Below are 24,374 nucleotides of genomic sequence, written 5' to 3' on the forward strand. Positions count from 1 at the left end.
GTCCTTTATTATAGAGATGCTTCAGGCACTTGGCAATAAGTCCATATTCTGACAATAAGTTTCTACGAGCTAAAAGTCCTCAGAATTATAATGTGTTCATTCACTCTTTTTATTGTTAATACACTGCAAAATTGCCAGGAATTCTCAGGATTGTCTTCTCTGGGAGAGAAATAGCCCCCCATCTCCCAGACGTCTTCTTGCTCTCATTCCCCCACCCCATGTGCCTGCTCCATTCCTTCCTCTCCTACTAACTGCCTTGTCTCTAGCTATCTCTGATGCCTTGATTACACACAGAAAGAAACCAGGAAAGACAAAAAACCATCCTTTCAAAAAGAGCACTTGCTAACACCCAAGCCCCAGGTCCAGGAAACTTCGTACATTTAAAGCACAAATCAACTCTACCACCTCCTTGGTTCTCTGACTCTCAACATAAATAAGGGCAGGTCCAAGAAAGAGGAAACGAAAATAAAGGCCACAACACTGGTCGTGAGACAGGGAAGGCAAACTCCAAAGGCGACCACACCATTAGAAACCAAAACAAGTGAGCTCAATACCACAAGGTTTTAGAGACATGCTTTGCCCAGTGGCTTTCAGAGAAGGCCACCGGCTCTGCACACTTACGTGGTCGGCGAGATTTGTGGAGGAGCCTGAAAGTTCTTCATGATCTGACTTGGAGCTTCCATCTCTCTCGTCAATCACGAGGTCAATGGGCATTTTCCCCTTCAAGCAACTGATGTACCGGTGGCAGAAGTTGTCACACAGTTCGTGGACCTAGGAGGAGGGTCATGGCCGCGGTTCAGCTCAGATTGCCTTTATAGGGTTCATTTTGAAAGAGGAAGACTATTGGGTTGCAGGGTTACATTTGTGAGGAGCAACAATGTGATGCCTTCCAAACTAACTCTAATTAAGGGGTGTAGGAGCTGAAGGCAAGGAGACAATAGAGCAACTGTGGCAAGATAGTATTCGCCAGAGACTCCCCTGAGCAACAAGTTACAAGAAAGAAAGAAGCTGGACTGAAAACAACTGGGTTCAGATGAGGAGAGCAGAGATGAAAATATGACATGATAATAACTCGGAAACATGTACACCCTAGAACTGGGGGCACTTGAGATTTCATCAGCAAGGTGTTGTGTATGTTTCCTGGGGAAATGATTGATCGCCATATCAGTACACAGACACCCCCAAAGAGGGCTATTCCTTCTGCTTGCACCCAGTTCGGGAACTCTGGGCCTAGGGTAAGCTGAGCTAATAGAGACACAAGTAGACATTGTGAGCAGCAACACAAACGGTTCCTGCTGTACTTCAAATAATCCTGAATGCCTGGGGGTGGGGGGCTTTAAAAGGCATGGCTGCCCTGATTCCCCCATCCTCTGAGGCCCCTGGGTTGAGAAGTCTATAAAGGAAGAAAATAGGACCGTGATCAACATCTCCAGATGAGTAATCTTTCATCCGGGAGGCATGTAACATTCCAGTCATCTGGCTGAAAGAATGCGGGGGTCATCAAAATGGGGACTGTTGTTTTCTGCTTACCTTTTCCAACTCCAGAAGATGAAACCTTAGTACTTGTATTGCTTGTATCATCTGAAAGGGAAATTTAAGAGAATGGAGTTAGGGTTCTGGGATGTGCAAATGTGTGTGTGTGTGTGGGGGGGTATGTTGAGGGAATTGGGCAGAGGAAAAAGAAACCAGCAGGTGGCCGGGCAAAACCCACACATCAAGAAATAAAAAAACCAAATGATTACTGATCATCTCTGCCTCATTGACCACAGAGGTGGGAACTATGATAAGGGGTGGCCTTAGTATTCATTTCTTCCCCTTAGGCTCACAGTGTGCTGTTGGTAAGGGGTGCTTTTCTCCCACCAGGTCTTCTTATTCCATGCTAGTCTTCCTTTACTGTCTCCTCCTACCATCTACCTCAGGTCAAATTGGAAAAGGAGGAGGAGGGAGAGATAATCGAATAAAACAAGGTAATAAGAGTTCTGAAGAGAAGAGAAGAGAAGGGGGGGGGGGAAGCCATTTCTTTGGATAGAAAGGCCTTTTAGAACAGCAAACCCGGAGCAAGCCTCCTCTCAGAAGAAGGAAATACTCCAGATGAATGGGGAGGCAGGGCCTTTGAAAGAGGATTTAAGTACTTTTAATATTGAAATCCTGCAAATTAGCAAAAGAATCGCACCTAAAAGTGGCCTGCGCGGGACAGCCCCTCACCCCACAACCCATTCCCAGCCCGCCCTCGCCCTCGGCTGCCCAGCGGTTATTTCCTTCGGGACTGCAGCCTGGGGCTCGGCCGCCTTCGCCGGCCCCGCAGAGGAAATAGCTCCCTTCTTGCGGCTTACTCCCGAGGCCGAGACCTGGGAAGCATCCCCACTCGCCGGCTTGGCGCCACGGCGCCCGCTGCTACCTCGGTGGGTTTCTCATCCCCTGAGGTCCGTCCGGTCCCTGGCTCGCCCCTAGCCCCTCAGGAGCTCTAAATGGGTCCCTTCCCGTGTGCTTCCCTTGGAGGGCTCTGAAGCAACTCCCTGGAGCTCCAGGGGCAAATGAGAGTAACTCTGAGCTTGGGATGGGGCCGAGGCTGGGGACAAGCAAGAAACAGAGAACCTTACCAAATTATCCAGCTCTGGGTTTGAGGAAAAAAGAGGCTTTTCAGCACGAACCTATAGGAAGTAGGGAGAGTCAGCATGAATCTTCAGCCCATGTAAAAAGAGAAAACCTTGTCGGCACTGTTCTGGACTGAGGCAGCGGGTGCTCTGGAAGGGCTGGGGCAGAAGAGAGGGCAGGGGCTTTGGTAAAATACGAGAAGCAGTTTGGTGTCTTAAGTGAGTGGGGTCAGTGGAGAAACAGCAGGGCCCGACTCGGTGGGGAGAGCCGTGCCCTATTCCAGTTGTAGCGGGGAAGGCTAGGCGGCTCGCGGATTCTCAGAACCCGCTTCTGCAGCCGAGCCAAGGGCTGGGTCTCCCCACCTCCCGCACCTCCACGCCTGTGTAGACCTCTCACCAGGCTCCTTGCTTCCTTTGCTCCCGGGCACTCCCAGGACCCTCCCAGCCCCTCTCCCCAATTCTTGTTCAAGTAGCTGCAGGCGGGGAAAAGGCCAAGCCCCAGATTAGGAGCAGGTCAACTTTAATTCGAGGGTCGAGCCCCAGTATTCCTGACTGGGGGGAAAAACAAACACCCATATTTATCTCCGTTTCCAATTCGCCTCCAGGCTAAGGGATGGGGAGGAGGCGCGGAGTGCGGACTGGGCCAGAGGAGCAGATCGGGTGTCCTGCCTTTTCCTCCACTTTCAAGTCAAGCTCGGAGGAAAGGGGAGGGAGGGTGAAGGCCTGCTGGGGGGTGGGGGTGAGTGGGTCAAGAAGCTTGGACCTGCTTGGCGAAGACCGCGATGTCCTCGTTGAAGGAGTCGGAGGAACAGACGTCTCCGCCGGCCACTCCGGGTTCCCGGGGAGTGCAGGTCGCCAGCTCGCACTTCTCAAAGACCAGTGCTAACAGAGGAAACAACGGGTGCCTAACGGGCAGCGCCACGCAGAGACACACGCACGGAGACGGGGTGCAGAGGGGAAGGAGCAAGAACTGTAATCAACAAGTTTGGAGGGTTTGCATTCTTTCTTTAATACAACAGGCACGCAACACACTACACCCTCAATCAGCCGAGCCTGGGCCACAAACAGAAAGGAAACAGCCTGGCCTTTTCCCTTGAATCATAGGTCTTTTCAGATCAGCCCCGAGAAGCCCTCGGCCACTTTAGCCCACCAAGTAAACATACAATCATTTAGGGTGTAATGAAATGATCAAAAGCCCATGCAATACAGAGCTCGGGGTTGGTTCAGATCCCACTACTCCCTCCAGAGGTGCCTGCCACCCTACCCTGACCTCCAGAACACCGAACACTATTTGAATTTTTTCCCCCACAATCTGAATTCATCTAACGGGCATTTAGACGAGGCCGAGGGCTTCACCTATGTACACAACAGAGTGACATTTCCCCATTTTAAGAAAGTGCTCTAATCTTTCCACCGTTTGCTTCATAAACTTGTTCACTTTGCTGGTAGTGAAGCTCCGGTGGTAGGGCCAAAATAATAAGAATGTTCAACTCAAAACAGCTACCTTCCTAAGACCACATTTCTCCCAGCGTTGCAGCGCACAAGAATAAATAAACCTCGTTTCAAACTTGGAAGTGTGCAAGCCGGGTGCGTACGCCCTTTGTGTTCCTCCGGGAGGCTTAGCTACACCTCGGGATGCTTGAGGCCTCAGGCTTTAGGCTCAGTTGCTGTTTACCCACTGTCCCCTCCCCTCGGCGTCCCGCCGCCTTCCCCACCTACCCTCAGCCGGAAGAACCCGGGTAGTACACGCTTGGACCCTGCTCGCCCACCCCTCTCCGAGCTTTCCGAATATAAAATAATTTCCAGCCATTTCCCTGATTCCCCCTAAGAACGGCTGTGTGCAAGCGGCAGTCTCTTCCACCCGGCTGCACTTCAAGGTCTGCCCCCTTTATTTACAGAGAATTAAGAAGTGGGTGATTAGGACTTCCTGGCCGACAGAAGCTGCCCTGATTCCAGCTCAAGCAGCGTTTAGTGACTCCCAGGCCCTCAGTAGGAAACAGAAAGGGGAGGAGAGGGGAGAAAAAAGAAAGAAAGAGAGAGAGAGAGAGAAAGGAGAAAAGAAAAAGGAAACTGGAAGTTTCTTCTCTGACTGCAGCAAACTTTCCTCTTAGTTAAGGCCTCTGTAAGGCAGCCTGGGACATCCAACAGTGCGTCTTTTGGCCAGGAATCTTGTCCTTAGGGAGAAGGCCCGGCCAGCAAGATTTGAGGACTTAGTACTCAACCGGGACTCTGGGGTCTGGAGAGGCCGAACCAAGGGAGTAGAGGAGGTTCTATTTTTCTCGTCTGTGACTCAAGGGACCGGAAAGCAGGCTCCGTCCTCGGTCTTTCTCTACTGCAAGCAGTTCTCCCATGCAGCATTAAGACCCACTTAGCCGCCCTGTTCACCCCACATCCACCACCCCCGGAGATAAACACACGCACTCACGCACACTCACACACAGTAAGCTGGGTCCGGGGGTCGGTTTACCCGTAGATCGCGTCCTTGTCTCTTTTCAAGGCATCGTTGACAGCAGATCCCATGCTGGCTGGCATGACATTGGGGTGCGGGGCGTGCGCGCCGTAATGCTGCGTGGCGTGGAGCGGCGGCCCGTGGTTTAGGTGGTGAACCGGGGGGATCGGGCGCGGCGCGTGAGGGTCTCCGTACATAGAAGCGGGAACCCCTACTCCGTCCATCCCGCCGTAATGGGGCAGCTCATCGTACTGTCAAAGCCCGACAAGGGGGGTGGGGTGGCAGAGAGAGAGAGAGAAAACCCAGGAGGGCAGAGGCAGGAAAGCAAAGAAACCCGGAGCAGAGAAGAGAGAGAGAGAGAGAGAGAGAGAGAGAGAGAGAGAGAGAGAGAGAGAGAGAGCGCAGAGGAGTGGGAATCGGATAGAGAGGAGGGGGGGAGAGGGAGTAGGACGGAGGGAGGAAGAAAGAGAGAGAGAGGGAGAGAGAGAGAGAGAGAGAGAGAGAGGAGAGAAACAAAAATAAAAACAAAGTCAGAGAGAAGAAAAGTACCAGACACAAGTTGAACACACTACAAACCAAACCAGCAGAAACAACAGAGTTGAAAGTTGGGAGAAGACGTCTGTAAATTTTAAACTGAAAAAGTCTCAGCCGAGATCAGCATTCAGAGAAGGGAGATCAGGCCGGGGAAGCCGGGGGCGCAGGGAGGCCCCGCTCCCGCCGGAGGCTGCAGAATCCCAGCGAGCCAACCAAGGGAAAAGTGGAGTTAGCTAGAGAAGGAAGCCCGGGATCCCACCCCTAACCCCCCTTCGCCTCCTCTAGGAGATCCAATAAATCAAAGGGCGAAATGAAACAAAATAAAGAGAAGAAAAACGCTAATAATCAAGCCGAGAACGCCAAGGACCAGAAAAGACTAGGGCCGGTGCCTCCCCGGGGGCTGGGGGCAGAGGGTGGGGAGGAATAACACGAAAGTTACCAGAAACATTATTTAGCAGCGGATTCCCTGCGTCCTTGTCAAATTCAGAGACAAAACAAGCAGCCCAGGCTAGTCTAGGCAGCGCGGCCCCAGCGGCGGCCCCGGCGGCGGCGCCGGCTCCTACGCAGCCCGCGCCCGCCCGGAGCCGCGCGAGCAGCGGCGAAAGAGGCGCAGCAGCGGCGGCAGGAGAACCCGGGGAATCGCGCTGCCGGGGTAAAAGCTGGAGCGAGGCGAAAGCGTGTAACAATTGCACACACGTACACACACACATACGCGCGCGCGCGCGCACACACACACACACACACACACACCACTCACACGCATTCGCCGCCCGCCCGCTCGCACAGCGCTGGGACACGCGCGCCCAGACACGCACACACGCACGCACACACACTCTCACACACGCAGAAGCACGGGGAGGGGGGGGGAAGAAGCCGATGAATAATTTTGCTACTATTTTTTAAAATACTGGCCGCCATCACCAAGCAGGAGCAGCAGCCAGCTTGAAGGGAGAGGAGGCATGGGGCAGGGCCCTGTAGGAGAGGATTTATATCTAGGTAAGTGTTGGAGATTTAAACCTACCCTTTGCGCCATCAGTCTGCGCTCCAATAAACTCCTGGATGTGTCGTATATTTAAAATCCCAGTCCGGATAAGAAAGTGAGCTAGGCTGAAGAGTCTTTTTTTTTTTTCCAAACCAAGGAGACTTCTCCCAATTTTCCAATGTTATTTTTTGGGGGGTGGGGAAAAGCCCAGTCAAGAAAACGAAGATTTTTTTTTCAATGATATTTCTTCTTTTTCTCTTTTTTTCTTTTCTTCCTCCTCCTGATCTTCCTCCTCCTCCTCCTCCTCCACCTCCTCCTCCCCCTCCCCTCCTCCTCCTCTTCGGTCCTCCTTTATCCCGTTTTCTCTTCTCTTCCTCTCAGTTGGAAAAAAAAAAGAAAAAGAAAAAGAAGAAGAAAAAAAAATTGTCAAACCCCCGAACTGAAGGTTATGAGCGGCCAGTCAGCAGCCCACATGTAACCGAACTGTCGAGTTTCATGGCTTTTTGCCACTCCAGCTGTCAATCAAAGCCCGGAATGTCAAGGTAGTGAATGAATGATGGTTGATGATGATGAAGAGGAGCAATCTTTCAGACTCGTTTTTTTTTTCTTCCAGTAAAACTCCGCGAGGGGTTTCTTTTTCTTGAATTTTTCCTCCCTCCTCCCCCCTCTTTTAGCTTTGCCCCTAAAATAGCTCTAATATGATCCTCTCTCTTAAAAGTATTGTTCAAAGAAAGCAAGGAGAAAAATCAAGAAAAAAATGAATAGTTTGCAAAAATTGGACTTCCTCCCCCCCTCTCTGGTAAGTATTTTGTCTCTCCCCCTCTCTTTCTCGCTCGCTCTCACTCGCGCTCGCTCTCTCGCGCTCTCTCTCGCGCGCGCTCTCTTTCTCTCTCTCTCTTTCTCTCTGGGAGATGAGTGAGTGTCAGTAGGTGTTGGCAGGTTGGCTGCAGCCCGGCTTATAGTAGAGCCTCAGTTTGGCGGCGCGGGTCGGCGGCGGGAGAACGAAATGACGGAACCCGGAAGTCGTGGTGGCCATAGCCCGTCGTGCAGCGGAGACACATCCCGGGAGTGGGGAGCTGGAGCGAGGAGGAGCGCGCAGCGCGGAGCCTCTGATATGCAGCGAGTGCGGTCGGACGGCTGGAGGGGGGGGGGGGGGGCTGAGGGGGAGGGGAGGCTGGAGCCGGGAGGACCGCAGCAAATCAGCAAGCCTGCTTCTCCAGGGGGACGACTCGGCTCGGGAGGGGGGGTAGAGGGGAGGGAGGGGGATAAGGGAGGGGGAAAGGGAGGGAGGGTGGGAGGGGAGAGAGAGAGGGAGAGAGGGAGGGAGGAAGAGAGAAAGAGAGAGAGAGAGAGAGAGAGAGAGAGAGCACGCGTGATTGGAGAGGAGGGAGGAAGAGAGATGTGGAAGAGGACAGGGAGAGCACAGACAGGAAAACTGCTGAAAGCCACAGGGAAAGTACGGTACAGCCTCAGATATTTTTATTTGAAACTTACTTCTAGTTTATTTCCCCACCACTCCTCTTGGCTCCTGCCTAACTGGGTCGTGTTGGGGATGTTTGGCATGGCGCTCACGCTTTTGTTCGTTTTAATTCCGCGGCCCCCTTCTGCCCGCAGATTCCTAGGTCCAGAAGTCTCCAGCTAACAGCCTAAAGCAGCAAGCTCAGCCGACTGTACCACCGCGGGGCTAAATTTGTTGTTGTTGTTAAGTAGCACTTTTTTTCCTAGAGCAGATGCAGAGCCCTTGTTGTCAATATTCATTTCGTTTTTCTAGTACAAGATGGGAGCAGCTTAACTCGGAGCGTGGTCCCGCGGCGAGCTGCAGACAGTGGACCACCTCGGAGAGTCTAGGGGTCCTGGGCGCAATCTGGAAGGAGGAAGTGGGATGAGAGTTAGCGGGGTAGGAGTTAGCAGGGATCGAGTTGTTTGTTGTTTACCGAGGTAGCCAAGCGGCGTGTGAGTGTGAGTACGTGTGTGTACACGCGCGCGAAAGCGCGCGACCGGTGTGAGCCTACAAAGTGAATCTTGGCTCTGGGAAGCACCGGAGGAGAGCGATTAAAGAGCAACTGGAATAGAAGATACTCGCGAGGAGTGACTGGCGCTCGCTGCCCAGCTTTGTTGTGGTTGCCCTGGGCGCAGCGGCAGCTCGGTAGTAACGAGGGCTAAAGGCCGAGTTAATTACACCGGGTGGATTTCGCTGGGCGGGGACGATGGGACTGGCTCCTATCGAACTTTTCCCAAAAGGAAAAGGAGGCAAGTGGGGTTAGAAAGGTAAATACCCGACAAGGTTTTTTGGTAGAAACTTGTTCTGGCCGGGGTCCCGCTCAATCCCTGGCCGGAGTTCCAGCTGGCTTTACCTCTGCGCCGCTGCTTCCCGGAGGCTGCGTGTCAATCAGGCAGAGCCGAGAGCTGGGGGCGGAGCTTTGGTCACCCGGCGCGCCGAGCCGGACTCACCCTGCCGCCACCCGGCAGCTGGCTGAGCGACCCTGCCAGGCACGGGGAGCGCGCCCTCTCCCCAACTTCTCACCCTCGTCTGGGGTTCCGGGCCCGAGGCCCAGGGACTGCTGCTGTTAACCGCGGCCTCCCTTCCCAACTCTGAAACCATTCTGTTCCGTAGAAAGCAGCGCCTCCTAATCGGCTGGCTTTGACTGGACTTTCTCGTGGGGGCGGGGGTGGATGGGAGTGGTTAGGAAGAGTAAAGTGGTGCGTGTGTGTGTGTGTGTGTGTGTGTGTGTGTGTGTGTGTGTGAGAGAGAGAGAGAGAGAGAGAGAGAGAGAGAGAGAGAGATCGGAGACACACACACACACACACACAGAGAGAGAGAGAGAGAGAGAGAGAGAGAGAGAGAGAGAGAGAGAGATCGGAGACACACACACACACAGAGAGAGAGAGAGAGAGAGAGAGAGAGAGAGACCTTCTTTTTGACCCACTTTGCATCTTGGTTTCTTCTTGAGCTTCTGAGCATCCCAAACTAGCTAAGACCACCGCTTGCCTAGACTCATTGCAGAGTCTGAGGAAATTTGGCCTCGTTTTCCTAGGACTAGGGAATGAGCTCCGGAGGTCAATAAAGCCCTCCAAAAATGATGAATGATTGAGCACCTGTGATGATGATAGTGATTACCAGAGCAATTAAACAGTTTGATTAAATGAGCCATCATAACAATGATGTCTGCGGGAAATCAGCCCTCTCATATAAAGACAGTGTGGAGGGGCTGGCAGAGGCGCAGAGAGCGCGCCAGGAGAGGGGCCGCGGCCCGCGCGGGGTTGACTCCCGTGGCCAAAGCAGGGACGGCGGGCTCTGGGAGCAGACTCAAGCCTAGGCTTTCCGACTCGGTTCTTCCCTGGCTTCAATCCTAAGACACCCGACCCTTCTGAAACCTGAAGGACCACAGGGTCCTTTCCCTTCCCCCTCCCCCTGTTTTTTTCTCCCTAGAAGAACTCCAAGATTACAAACATCCACTTCATTTGACGCTCTTACTCGTCGACACATAAGAAAAGGTGAGTAAAAGAAAAGGAAAAGTTGTCTTCACATTTTTATTTCAAGGGGTGGGGGGGCAATTAAACATTCTCAGTTTAGCCGCCTAGGAGTAAAGAGAGACAGAGAGACAGAGACAGAATTTGGGAGAATTTCTGGCCTGACTAACCACTATTTTCTGCCTCGCGGAGTTGTGGATGGTAATGGGTCCAAGTTGTCGGTCCAAGGCGGCTGGAAGAGTTCACACTCCGTTTTAACTCTTCTAATTGTTCTTCATTTCAACATTGACTATTTATTAATGCCAGGATGATTGTTGCTATTTTAAAGTCCGGGTTAGGTAAAAAGTTTCTTTTTCAAAAGGACTCCAGTTTCCGAGAGATAAACGCTTTCGCCTAGAACAAGTTCATGAGAAACCTCTGTCTTTTAGCTAAGCATGCTTAACCCTTTTTTTTCTTTTTCTTTCTTTCTTTTTTTTTACACCACTACTCACCCCTTACCCTATTGATATAATAAAGCGATTTAGCATCCCGGTGACCTTTATTTAGCAAAACTTCACTAGCATTAAGGTTTCTACCTGAGTAAAAATTCAGACAAATTAACTATTTCTGTGTTTTAAAGGAATCGTGGAAGAAATAATGGCTTGATTAGCTGGTGGTGATTTGGGGTTTTATTAAAGAAAAGCGTAAACCGCTTCCTACGATGGGCAGTGCAGAGAGGGTCTTTAACCCGAACCCCTCTCTTCCTCTTTCACCAGGGAATTTCTTATGTATTTTGTCTGATACATTAAAGGAAACAGCAGGACTATCTGTTGAATATAGGGGGCAGAAAGAAAGGGTATTTTAAGATATTTTCAGAAAAAGAAATAATTTTTAACGAGATTTTTAGTAAGAAGTGTGGGATGGTTGGAAATCCCACACTACTGAAGAACAGCTGTATGCCTCTGAAATACACTTTATCTAAAAGGAGGTGCTGTTTCCTAGCAACTAAAAGGGGATTTGTTGCTCAGATGCATGCTATTGGTGAAACTATTAGTTTAAATATTAGTTTTTAGAATCCACCGCTACACTACACCACATGGGAGATGAAACTGGAGTTGGTTCAGTGTATCTCTCCTGGTTACTGGGATGACTTCAAAGAACTACGATTATCAAGGAATTGTGGGTATTTTATTAATAATACAGCTGCAAAGGGGTCTTCTAGTTATGGATTGATTGCCTGTTTTCCATCCCTGATTGCCCTGTCTGGTAGAAGCCATCCCACAGAAGCGTGGTGTCCACACTTTCTCTTCTCTGTCTGTGTGGACGCCTTGTTTTCAGAGCTCGGCACTCCACACCCTGGTCGTGGATGGATTTCCTCTCCTTCATTTGAGGTGAAGGGAAATAAGTGGGGCAGCCCCAGAGACAAACAAGAGATGGGGGGGTCACAGGCGCATTGCACACCTCAGTCAACAGTCAGCTCCTCCTGCCAGGCTGGAAATGGTTTTAACAGGCGGTAAAATTTCATCTTGCGGTGTCAAATTGGGGTCATTTTGGGGTTAGAGTTCTCAGTGTCCGTGAGGAGCTGTCCAGCTGTGTGGGGACTCATTAACTGCAAAAGATCTGTTTCAGTAAAAACAATTCAAAGACAATCAGAAGGCTAAAGACTCTCCACAAATCGCATTTTACAAGTGCGCCAGAACAAATATGGTTGGTAAAACCTATTTCTTCACAATCCCAAATCAGCTACTTAGCTCTGGAGTGGGGGGTGGGAACATTGAATTAAAAAGGAGGTGAAGGGGGGGGGGTGCCGAAGGGGGGTGAATGAGACGGAGAATTGGGCCTCTCAAATTTAAGAGTCTGTTTTTAATCACCCCTTTCTTATTGAAGCATCCCCTAGACTTCTGAAAAGCACTCCTTTCTATTTCTCCTTTTCTTCTTTTGATCCCTTGTGGAATGTTACTATAGGTAACATTAAGGATTTAAAAGAATAATGTAAGCCCCCTAGTTCTGTAGTCCAATGGCATTGGCTTTCGGGAGGGGAGTTCATTTGAAGTAGCACTTCTAAACTGGAACTTTATTTTAGCTGAACTTGCTCAGGCTTCTTGAGGTGGTATTTGTGGCTGTTCTTTCTATATATCCCCCCCCCCCCACAACACACACACAATTTCCAGATCCTCTGCATAGATAACTTTAAATTCCTCAGAACTGTGAAGTCCTGAAGTGTTAATCTGTGTATTAAAATCACCAGATTTAAATCCCTTTTGTCTTCTTTACAACAGTTAGAACAATTGATGCTTTACTACACGAGCAAGTAAATCCAGCCTTAATCTTGTTTGTAACTTCAGTTAATGTTTTGATTTGGAATATTTTGTATTAAGGAGACTTTTATGTAAGAAAAAAAAACCGTGAGGTTGTGTTTGATTTGGGGGAACCTCAATTTGAAGAAAGATGACCTATTCCTTGGACTTAAGAGGATTTCATTGGGTCAAAGAAGAGTTCAGGGTTAAAATAGGAGGTTAAACATGGGAAACGCCAGGATTTTTTGACAAAACGAAGTAGATCTATAAAAGAAAAGTATCATTAGGAAGGATATTTATTTCCTTGGATTACTGAACCAAGCAAGCAAGCAAAAAAAAAAAAATCCTCAAAAGGCACCATCCACAACTCTCTTTCTCTGTCTGTATCCCACCTCTGTTCCCCTTGTCCCCTTTCCCTCCACACTGCTTTCCTTTGGGTTCTAAAGGAGGGTAAGTTTTTGAAGTCCCTCTCCTTTCTCCGGGCTTCCCGGGGTGTTTGTAAATTGTTCTCCAAGGATTCTGTGGCCCCGCAGAAACCGCCCTGAACCTAGTCTTATTGGGACAAAGGCACGGGGCTGTCTTGGTCCTGCTTCTGGATGACAGTTGGAATTTTTTATACATAGTTCATTTCGTGTTTCTAATAACGTGTTTGTCCCACTTTGCCCCTTGGAGCCACTTGTAAAATGTCTCTTCTCCTTAAACCGCCCCTCATCCTTGTGAACTGTTTTTGACCTCCCAAGCGCTGTAACAGAAAAGTTAGAAAGAATTCTACTCACTTCCTTACCTGTTACCTTGCTTTGTGTTCTTTCTAGATGGCGTCTACAGGGGGAAGGGGTTCCTTGGGGTCCCCTTTCCTCATCACCACCACCACCACCACTTATTGTTTTTTGCTTTTGTTTGTATTTATTTTTATTTATTTATTTTTTGCTTTTTTTAACCCCTTGGAGTCCTATTATAGATTTCCCTCCCTGGAAATAATACTATTAAAGCAATCTACAGCTTAAAAAAAGGATGTAGTAGAATTGCTTCATTTTGCTTTTTCCCTGTCTTATTTCTTCCAGTTTTAGTTGTTTCCCTGTGTCGCGGAAAGAACGAGTTTCAATAAGTAGCCCTCTAGCGCTATCTGGCGGGGCTCCAAAAGCGCCGAGCACGACGCCGCTGTCAGTTTCTCCTTTCCGCGCCCTTCCCCTCGCGTCTTCCACTATCTCTGGTCTCTTTTGCTCTCTGTACCCTATTTCCAGTTCCTTCTTTGCCCCTTCTGTCCCCTTTCTATTCTTTATTACAGTTTCCAGGGCAGACAGCGAACCCTGTACCGGCCAGCACCTTAGCCCTTGCAACTAGATGGCAGTCCGGCCACCCAGATCTTGCAGGCTTTCCAGTCCTGAGCCAGCGTGGCTCACGTCCATCTTCTCCCTTTGATGAGCACTTCAGCGGTGTTAAACGTGATGACAAGTCCCACGGTCTCCGCGGGCGGTGTTTTGAAGGGGCTTAAAACTACAATTGGGAAGTTTCATGGAAAGAAACAAGACACTGGACTTCCCCCGCTAGCACAGTCCGGGCTAAGTTTGAGGTCTGAAGGCTGGGCACCCGGTGTGAGTGGAAAGGGGCATCTCAGGGACTGGACAGCAGGCAGGGGACCAAGTCTTTGCCAAAGGAATGAGGTTTCGGTGGAACACGTGCTCTCAGCACCCCAAGATCTAGCTTTCCAAGGGACCGTCTCAGTCTGCAGTCTGCATGCATGGCGCCTGCCCATTTTCTCTTCCTCAGTTAACCAGATTTATCCACAACATCCCCACCAAACACATGCACAATCTGGAGAGAAGTGTCAAAAGCAGGAGTAGGAAAGCCCCCTTAGAAAACCCACAGCCAACACACACCGCGCGAGAAAGCCAGTGGTTCTAAACCCGAGTCACAGGCATCTTTCGGTAACCTATAAACACTCCGCGGTGTTAACCGAGGTTTGAAGAGGCAGAGACCAAGATAGGCTTCTCATCACAGGGCTGCTATGTGTATTCATATTCTCTATTTCTCTCCCCTTTCCCTTCTCCCTTCCCTTCCCTCCCTCCTTTCTGTTTCCCTCACTCTCCCTCTCATCCTTTTCTTCCTCCCTTTCCCTCACGCTCAGCCGGAGAGAAACCTTCAATTTTTGCTTTAAGCAACCTTCCACTTACTCCTCTAAACGCCGGACACACGAGTCTGAAGGCCAGTTATGAATGTGTTTCCTAAGAGCCAGTTATTGCTCTGAAGTAGAAATGAGGCCACATGCCCTAACATACCTAGAAGGTGGCTACTACAGGTGTTAGAAACTTTGCCCTTTTAAGTTTTCTGAACCAGAGTCTCAACTCTGGACCGGCCTCTATAAAAACCGGCAAAATAGAATGACAAAGAGCAGGGAGGGTGAAGAATTCCTCCCACTCCCCAGTATGAGGGAAGGTGCAGTTTGCTTGTAATTAATTGAAGATTGTTATAAGGTCATCATTAGTCAACGTGCAAATAATTGCTGCCCATTTTTACTTGAAATTGACCAGCTCGAGTGTGAGAGATCGATTCAGAGGATAAAAATGATGTATCAAAACATCAATGTCGATTATTTGAAATATTGTCGTCGAATTTTTTTTATTGCTTCATCGGTTAAGTGTCTGAAAGTGCGGTGTTCAAACATATATTTATGTTGTCAATACTGTCAGAACTGTCAGTTTTACACTACCGGATTGGTACTACTTTTCAAATTTGTTCATTTGCATAAAATGCCCACCCTAGGATTCCCCTCACTCCCACCCACCCCATCTCGGGAAAATCCCTGTCAGTTTCTTCAAAGAATTCTGCGATCATTGCCTAAACTAAAGTGGGCACTGCTTCTTTTACTCAAATTCCCAGGACGAATTACACGTCTTTTTGCACCATTTTCTAACTTTGGAAGAGGCACTTCCTCCTTTTTGCCCAACTATGCCTAGCATAACCTTTTCTCCAAGACAGTGTTGGAGCAATGCAAACATCATATTCTAGCTACAAAATACCGCACTTGGGTAGGAGAACTGGTTCAAACAGATTCCACCTTACCTTCTCGACCACCTTCAGGTAAACCCAGACTCCACCAAGCCTGGGCATCAGGGCCTACCATCAAAATACCTGAAAGATTGAAGTCTTCCAGGAAAATGAATGTAGGAGTAAAAATACCTTTTCTTTCTTTTTTTTTTTTTTTTACTTAAAAGCTGCGATGGTAGGAGAGGAAATCACACACATAAGTGATCTGCACGTTTTACCTTTAAAAGCTTTTGAACTCCATCGAAAGACACAGGTTGCAAGCAGAACTGACAGTTTTAATTCTACCCATTTTCACGTAGCACGTCAGATCAGAGGCACTCATTTATTTTATGGGGTGGGGCATTAGAAGAGCAGATAGGGTGAATTCGATTATCTCTACCCTAAAAATCCCAGAGAAACTGAACTCTCTTATTGAAACGCAAGCATTCCATCGCGCTTGTACAATTAGTCTAGACTAATTGAAATTTATAAATTCACATTCTGCTTAATCTTAGGCTTTTCATCCTCTCAACACCCCCCCCACCCCGCCCCGCCCCGCCCCCACCAGGATTCCAGCAAAGTCTGGTAGGTAAGGATGTGACGTTGTTTTAGTAAGCCTAAAGCATTTTCATTACCCTCTTAATGCATTTAAATAGGTCTGTTTGGACATTCAAAGAAGCTACACATACAAAGATGGTTTGGCCCCGTGCCGTCAATCCCAGCATTAAAAAAGGTTAAAAAAAAAAAAAAAGAAAAGAAAAAGAAAAAAAAATCTGAGCGTCCCTATACTCATCCTTGCCTCGAATAAATAATTAAGTAAGTAAATAAATAAAGTGCGAGGCGAAAGAAAGTTTACTGCTTGCATCTGTTGGTCGTTGTGCGCGCGTGTATAAACATCTTGGAGTCAGTGTTTGTACGTTAATCTCCCCCCCTCGTAATCCCCCCCACACAAGGACGTGGAGAGATCGCCCCTAGAGAGCCCTGTTTACTCGGTTGTTTTTTTTTTTTTTTTTTAATCTCTCGGCTATGTCTGACAAGTGTTACTTGAAGAAATTCATCGGCCTTCTCGAGATACTTCCAGGTTTGCTGTAATGATCTGCAGAAAAGAACCGCCACCACTTTCTCACATCCCAAGGTGTTGGCGGAACTGGAGCGAGGGGAGAGTGACTGCCAGGCTTAATTGCTGAGGGGAGGGCGGGGTGCCTCCCGGGATCCGAACCGGGGCGGGGGTTGGGGAGGTAAGATGAAACCCAGGTAGGGTCTTTCTGGACTTCTGGACGCTAAAGTCACCAGTTGGAGAATATTTGGACAAGGTATGATTGTCTTATCCCCCACCCCCCGCCATCCCAATGCCTTTGGGGAGAAGTGATACCCTTGTGTAACAATTAGCTCAGACAATAAAAATAATTGGAAAATCAGTTGGAATTTCTGAGTTTTTAATTACGTTTAATTTTGCACTAAGCCGTAAAATTACGAATGCCCCTCAATTAAACACTTTCCTCTTGCAAAGCGTTTAGTAACAATTATTCCTTAATCAGTCTGAATGTGAGTCACAAATGGTGCTTTTCAACATCAAAAGGACGTCCTTCCACGTTACCTTTTAGTCATAAGAGGATTAATTCCTGTAATTAGAGGGATAAATATGTGCATAAATATCTCTCTCACTCTCTTCTTTAAAACAACAACAACAACAACAACAACAAAACACTTTCACTGTGTGCGAGACACAGAGGGCGCAGAAAGGGGAAGTGTTCATGCCGCTGAGGGGTGGGTTTTGGCCGGACACCCCTTTGCGTGCTCTGGCCACGGGAATCCCGGGCTGCGGGCGTCGCGGAACTGGAAGGACACACAAACACTCACACTCAGGGATGCGCTCGGCTCGGGCCCCAAGTCCAAAGCTGGGGTTGCAAGGCCCCGAGTCCAGCCAAATTCTTCCAGATTGCATTCCACACCCCACTTTCGCCTCTGGCCGGCGCAGCAGGACTTCATTCTGGTCGGTGCCCGGGTCCCCTGGAATGGAAGTCCCTGCCCTAAGCCGGAGCTCCAGTTTGACTTTTCAGACTGCAAATAAAAATTGAGCATGACCTTTTAAAACTCCAGTGTGAATATCTCATTTACCTAATGACTTTATGTCACCTACGGAGAAGGTCAATTTCCTCTTAACCTTTCCCCCACTGCTGCAGTAAGCATTCTTCCCTAATCAATGGTGGCTCGAATGATCAATTCCCATTTTATGATCGCTGACAAAGTCTGGCTAGGGGTGGGGAGTGAGGACCCAAGTTGTTGGCTAGGCCAGGACGGGGGCGTCGGGTACGCCCAGCTCCGCCTGGAGCCTCGGAAGGCTGCTCTCTCTCCACCGAGTTCAGAGACCTTGGCAAACTTCCCTCCCCCACCCGCCGGCGAGACTTCTGAGTTGTCACTAATCCGAACCTGAAATTCACCAGAGCCCCTTTGGTTACCGACAACGCTCCTCGCTGTTGCTGGGCCTCCCGCTTGCCCATCCTCCAAATGCTTTCATTTCTAAGTCTTGGAGTAGGTTTGCCCAACCCTAAGGAGAGAGAGTGTGCATGTGTTACTTTTATTTTTCGAAATTAAAATTATCTCTTGCATCTTCACCGTGGATCTCTCAGCTCCTCCGTGTTAACTTCATGTAAACAAAGCAACAACAAAAGCCCAAGGGCCAGGGATTCTCTGATTCTCTGATTCATTCTCTCTCTTTCTCTGTCTCTCTGTCTCTGTGTGTCTCTGTTTCTGTCTCTCTCTCTCTCTCTCTCTCTTCTATTTAAGAAATCCAAGCCTTTCTCAAGTCTGGGAAACAAGAGGCAAATTACTAAATGAAAGCTGATTTGGTGTAAGTTTACATCTCTTCATCTTTGTGTGTTCAAGGTGATCACCTCCCTCTTCCAGACTCTCCTACAGCAGTTGACTTTCGCAGACATTTCTTGACACCAGTTCTCCACAGAAACCTGGAAATTCACCTTATTCCACCCCAAACCGGTTTTCAAGGACTTTCAAGACTTGCTGAAGTCGCTGACTTGTTATCAACCGACTGGCAGAGCCTTGCCTAGCTAAGATTCCATCACAGGAAATCCAACGCTCTAGGAAAAAGATGTCCTGTGGGCGGGGTTTGGAGAGATTTCCTTTGAGGGACAATTTCTCAGTTCTGTGCTGACTAGCTAGTTAAAACAGAAACTTTAACTCTTGAGATTTCTGTTTGGCCTGCTCTGCCTATGGAGACACTCTTTGTAAAGGAATATAAATTACCCTGTTAGCTCAAAGTATCTCATTACTTGTGGGCAGGTATTTTGCAAAAATTTGAGTCTTTGAGGTAATCAAATGAAAATGTAACTCTTCCACTGTTTATCCCCCACTCTGACCTAAGAACAAACAGAAGATAGAATGAGCGGTCAAGGTGACTCATTAGCGTTGTTCCTCAGCAGTATGGCCACTCTTGGCTCAGGCCCATGATGCTGGGTTGAGATACTCAGAGACAGCAAGGACAAGTCACACTCAGGAACTGACCGGGACAGAGTGCTTAACCCCCCAGTCTTACAGCGTGTTGTGATCCCTACCAGGAACTACGCTTGCCGGTCTTAATGAGCTGGATTCTAAATTCAACCAGGCACAAGGGCTGGTAAAGCCCAACTGTACTTTGCAACACTTTGGCTTTTAGAAGATTTGTCTCCTGTTTCACCGAACTACAACCTGTCTGTGGGTCAGGAAGTTCTTATACTGGAAGCTTCCCATGACTAAGAGAACACAGTGGGACTTGTATCTCTGTTTGTCAGAGGAACAGACAGATAGGGGATGGGCCCCTTGACCTCAGATGATTACCAAATCTTTCCTCTTCAGCAAATTTAAATCTCACATGAAGAGTAATTACCAACCTCTGAGAATTTCCTTTTCTTATCTTAACAGCTTTCATGGGGATATTGAAGAATATGCTTGGTAGTCATTTCAGGTTCCATTGCATTCTTCCCATTTCTTCCCCAGTCTCCATGAACACAGTTAGCGCAGCCTTGGGCTACCTCCTAAACCAGTATGCCAACTCCACATCCATCTCCAACCCAACAGAGAGCAAAGCTATGCATTCCTCCCTTAGCCATAGGACTCATTCCAAGATGCCTGGTGGATGTCTGAAACCATGGAAAGTACTGAACTCCGGTATGCTTTTTCCTGTATACACTTACCTATGATAAAGATTAATCTGTAAATTAAACACCACAAGAGAGTAACAGGCATAGCCAAAGAGAGCCAATTTTAAAAAAAATATGCTGTAGCAAAAAATTATTAAAACTTGTGAATTGCTTAGTTTCTGACTTTCCCATTTAATGTCTTGGGTCTAGGGTTGACCATGAGTACTCGAAATGGCAAAAAAGCAAACCCTCAAATAAGGGGTAATGATATAAACTAGACTGTGGAGACTCCTTCTCCACACTAAGAGTGCTTAATCTGGAGAGCACTTTTGAAGAAAGTTTGTCTTATTTTGTTTTGTTCTGTTAACAGTAATGTTCCCCTCTTTTGTCCCTAGAAGCATCTCATTTGGGGCTATAAGTGAATGTATGTGTCAAAAGACAAGACACAGTCCTGGAATGGGAAGAATGTCCACACACACCACGAGCTGCTCAAGGCTATATGAAGAAAACCTTGCACCTCTTTGGGGGAAGATATCTCCTTCAGACATCTCCAATGGTGAAAGGGTCTCAACAAAAAGGAGCTTCAGGGACTGAGGGGACTCAGAATGTGACCTGGAGGCAGGTCCTGGCCCTGGGTCTGTCCCCAGCTAACTGTATACTCTTAAAGCACCCAAGGCATTTTCTTTAAATTGAAGCGTAAGACTTGTACACCTTTACAGGATCCATTACCACGATTTAATATATACTTACAGTGTGTGATGATCAAACAGGACAAAAGCACTTCCATGTCATCAAATATTAATAAATTTTGCATGCTAAAACTTCCATATACTTCTAACTGTTTTGAAATGTAATAATATGGATTATTACAACCCATAGTTATCCTGCTGTGCTATAAACAACCCGAATGAATTCCATCTAACTGTGTTTTAGTTTCCTTTAATTTCTTTCCGTCACCTCTTCCTCTGTTCTTTCCACTCTCTAGAGATTACTGTTCTGCCACATCCTTTGATGAGATCCACTTTTTGTTTCTGCGTTGTGTGTTATTTATTGGTCCGGATCTGGCTTATTTCACTTAATATAATGACCTCCAATTCTATACACGTTGTCACAAATGACAAAGCCACATTTTTTCTTGTGATATAATGTGCACACACACACAGCACTTCGTTGTGTCTCATACTTCCTTTACCCGCCATCCTTCAGTGTTCACCTCGGTTGGCTTAATAGACCATTGGTGTCTCGCTCTTCATGTGGCAGGCACGGCATCTTTCGGTACTAAGAAAGCCAGCTGAAGGAAAGCAATGCTTTAATCAGTTTAAGACTGATTTTGTTGGGGCTAGAGAGATGGCTCAGAGGTTAAGAGCATTGCCTGTCCTTCCAAAGGTCCTGAGTTCAATTCCCAGCAACCACCTGGTGGCTCACAACCATCTCTAATGGGGTCTGGTGCCCTCTTCTGGCCTGCAGGCATACACACAACAGGATATTGTAAACATAATTTTAAAAAAAGATAGATTTTGTTGTGCCCTGCAACCAAAATATGAGGGAACTTCAGCAGTGCAGTCTAGTTCTGATGGGTAGTACTCTATTTTGTTTGCTTTGGAGACTTCTAAGTTCTCCCTGACCAATAATAACTCACGGGGAAGTATCCCATGTCTGACACTGAAATTTTTATTTGACAACTCATCCTTTCTGGGAGCAGCTTTGTCCATAATGAATATTTGTTGTTTTGTCCTTTTTAACTACAGCCAGTCTAACTTAAATGTTATTTCTCATTGTAGTTTTAATGTGCATTTCTTTGAAGATTATTGATTATTTGGCATTTTTCAAATATTTTTGGCCAGGTCACTTTTCTAATGTATTGAACATCAATAACCTTCAGCAAGAAATTGTGATAGTATCTGACATAGATGTACACCCTCTGCTGGCTCCTCAACACCCACTCTACTTTTTCCTTCTTGTTTTTTGAGCCTCGAGGTTGGCATGAGTAGGTTCAGAACTCTACCGAACACATGCTTTCCTGTTTAGTATGTCCAGAATGGGTCAAGTTCCTTTTGGGTGTTGATTCCTAGGGTCCCAGTGGGCTGGTTGCATATCAACCCCTACTCACAATTCTCTTTCTGGGTTCAGGTAACCATGTTGTTCCCTGTCTTTGGGGCACCATACTTTCCCCTTGTGGCTTACTTAATACCCTGCTCACACTTTTTAACTCTAGCTCCTTTCTTTATTAAGTTCTCAAATTACCCCGTTTGATGTGCACCATCTGTTTACTGCTGGCCTCTGACTGGTAAGCATGATGTGTTCGGAGGACCAAAATTAAAGGAGCGAGCGCAGGTAAGGCTTGTTTCACAATCCTTTGCATTCAGCAAAAGTTAAATAAAGAAAACACATTATTTTTACAATCATTACTTGGTACAACTTTCTTATTTTAAATGTGAGGAAATTAAGCCCCAGAGCAGAGAATTAACGTATCCTAGACCCAATTAGCTCAAAGCAGTAACAACCCAAGGACCAAATCCCTAGACTGTGGACCCAAGCTCACTGCTCCTTTGGAAAGATCTTGTTGAGTTGGGAGGGGGTGGTGGTCCTTTTGCCATAGCTGCATGGAAAGGAGGAGACGAGCTAGGGTCAGGGGCACATTAGTTAACATGTGCCTGCCAACTACCACCACCTTTGTCTCTACTAAATTATTGTTGAAATAAAGTCTGTCTTGGCAATTTAGAACCCAGTGATTTCACAATGGATGGAACAGGTATGTAACAGGGTGTGAGATGCATGCTTGACAGGTTAAAAACAAATTTATGAGCACAAATTGGAAGTTTTACCAGAGGGCATAATAATGCTTTCCAGACATGGAAGATATGGCAGCATTAATTTTCAAATAAAGGCTGATCTGGGGATTAGCAGCCTGGATTACATAGGAACTTCATAATTCTTTAGAACACACTGATGTGCTATGAACTCCTCTAGGAACAGTCCCAAGTCCTCGTCCACAGACATTGGGCGATTTAACTGCACTAATAAGGCGAGGGAAATTGTTTACTCATTCCTTCCTATTTTAACTCAGTCATTCAAAGAAATACTGAGTTTCAATGTTCATCTAGAACACTTATAGGTGTTGACACGTGAGGAATGCTTTAGATACGTTTCTGGATTCAGTAGGCTTGTAAAGGGAGCTAGAGGGAGGTGTACAAACAGACTTTGGGAAGAAACAAGGAAGAAATATTCTGTTGCTGCTGTGCAGACACTGAAGAATCCATGGAGGGCAGGGAAATTGAGAGCGGAGGAGACGCCCCTGGGGAAGTCTAAGCGAAGAGCGGTACTCTCCACCCAACTGCAATTTAGTCGTCTAAATCCTTCCAAGCTACCAATGATGTCAACTTATTAATATTTAGCATTTTAGTAACCTAAGTATTAGTAATAATGTAAAGCATGTAATAGTGGATTTTTACTCTGTTATAGCAGGTTGACTGGGGTATATATGGAACTGAGAAAAATTTAAATAATGCTTCCCTTGGTGACTAGAGTGTATAATAGGAAAATTAAGGGCTAAATTTAAAAGGTGGATATTATACACGGGCTCTGTGGAAAATGTCACCTGACAAAAAGATTGCATTAGTGTGCCACACCAATTAGGTCTTGTTTATAGAATAAGTTGGGCTAGGCTCCACAGAGATGTAAAGATCCAGCTTATAAAACGTGTTGGGATCTATGTATGCCTGGAGAAGAATTATGAAATAACGTTGTTTCTTTATGAACCCAGGATTTATGCATCTGCAATCAGACATGCTAATAAACACAACACAACCCAAGTTAGCTATTTCTACATACTCATCACAACATTGGTCATTTCTGTTTCAGTTGTGATTGATGCCTAAGGATGCTTTACTTTCCCTTGATGATGCTTCTACATTCTGTTGTCTTTCCACCCCAGATCCCTAACCTTGGTTGGTGCTCATTTCTGCTGTGTATGTCCACTGGCCTTATTTGTCTGAGCTTACTTCTCTATTTTTCTCCAGCCCCATGTCTCAAAAGCCACCTCTAGTCACATCAATTAAGTATGCATGCATGTCTGTACGTATTATGCATGTGTGTTCTTCTGGTTTAGTTACCCACAGTTCTGTCTACAACCCGGAACTTAAAGTATCTTTTAATGTCTCAAATGTGTAGAGTTGGGATTTTTTTCTTTCCCCCAATCTATCATGCATGTCATCACTTTCTATCACAACTTACTATTCTTTCATCATTGTGACATTTATTGTGTGTCTTTTTTGTTTTTGATTAGTTTCTGACAATTCATGAGACATATGTTGCTTTGTTTATCTCCTTCCCAATAAAGCATAAAGAAGCATTATCTTTTGATGCATACATTTATATTTTTTATTGTCTTAAAAATTAAAATTGGTGTGTGTGTGTGTGTGTGTGTGTGTGTGTTGGGTGGGGGAGGACATGCCGCAGCACTTATGTGGATATCAGAGTACAGCTTGTTAAAGGCAGTTTTCACCTTACATTAGGTGGATCCTGGGGATTAAGCTCAATTTCTCAAACTTGGCGACAAGTGCCTCTACCCCGCGGAGCCATCTCACCCTTCCCACCTCACCACCATCTCCACCGTCTTATCCTCTTTGTGGTGACATTGCTATTTTTTTTTTGAGTTACTTACTTTTTATAAAGATTTATTTATTTTATGTGTGTAAATGCTTTGTTTACCTGCATGTCTATGTACCACATGTATGCCTTGGAAGTCAGACAAGGGCATTAGAGCCTCTGGAACTGCAGTTAGAGGAGGTTAGGAGCTGCCAAGCATGTGATGGGAACTGAACCTCTTCTCCAAGAACAGCAAGTGCTCTTAGCTGCAGAGCCATTTTCCCTGCCACTGTGACATTACCGTTTTCAATGCCAGTCAAC

The 24,374-nt window shown here is 47.1% G+C and overlaps 1 protein-coding gene and 1 long non-coding RNA gene across 9 annotated transcripts in view; both read right to left on the reverse strand.

Annotated features, from left to right (window-relative positions):
- Meis2 (Meis homeobox 2) overlaps positions 1-6,843 on the reverse strand; it is a 205,819-nt gene extending 198,976 nt beyond the window's left edge. For 4 of the 8 annotated variants that reach the window (XM_041678815.1, XM_041678813.1, XM_041678819.1 and 1 more), the window contains exons 1-6: positions 6,599-6,843; positions 5,062-5,294; positions 3,358-3,499; positions 2,601-2,651; positions 1,531-1,581; positions 622-771 (exon numbers count right to left, since the gene is read on the reverse strand). In XM_041678815.1, coding sequence (XP_041534749.1) covers positions 622-771; positions 1,531-1,581; positions 2,601-2,651; positions 3,358-3,499; positions 5,062-5,294; positions 6,599-6,610 — 639 coding nt within the window. In that variant the 5' untranslated portion in view covers positions 6,611-6,843. Of the gene's footprint in view, positions 1-621; positions 772-1,530; positions 1,582-2,600; positions 2,652-3,357; positions 3,500-5,061; positions 5,295-6,016; positions 6,372-6,598 lie in introns of those variants that run through there. The other 4 variants (XM_041678816.1, XM_041678814.1, XM_041678820.1 and 1 more) reach the window with 1 other exon arrangement.
- A 10,000-nt stretch (positions 6,844-16,843) lies between these two features.
- Positions 16,844-17,823, reverse strand: LOC121465580. Its single transcript, XR_005976671.1, has 3 exons — positions 17,761-17,823; positions 17,191-17,391; positions 16,844-16,952 (listed from the first exon to the last, which is right to left on the reverse strand). It is a non-coding gene; the product is annotated as an uncharacterized LOC121465580 (long non-coding RNA).
- Positions 17,824-24,374: the final 6,551 nt, after the last annotated feature.

The sequence above is a fragment of the Microtus oregoni genome, unplaced genomic scaffold (assembly GCF_018167655.1).
Source record: "Microtus oregoni isolate MIOR12 unplaced genomic scaffold, Mior012 000031F_ref0000149, whole genome shotgun sequence".
In the NCBI taxonomy this organism is placed as follows: domain Eukaryota; kingdom Metazoa; phylum Chordata; class Mammalia; order Rodentia; family Cricetidae; genus Microtus; species Microtus oregoni.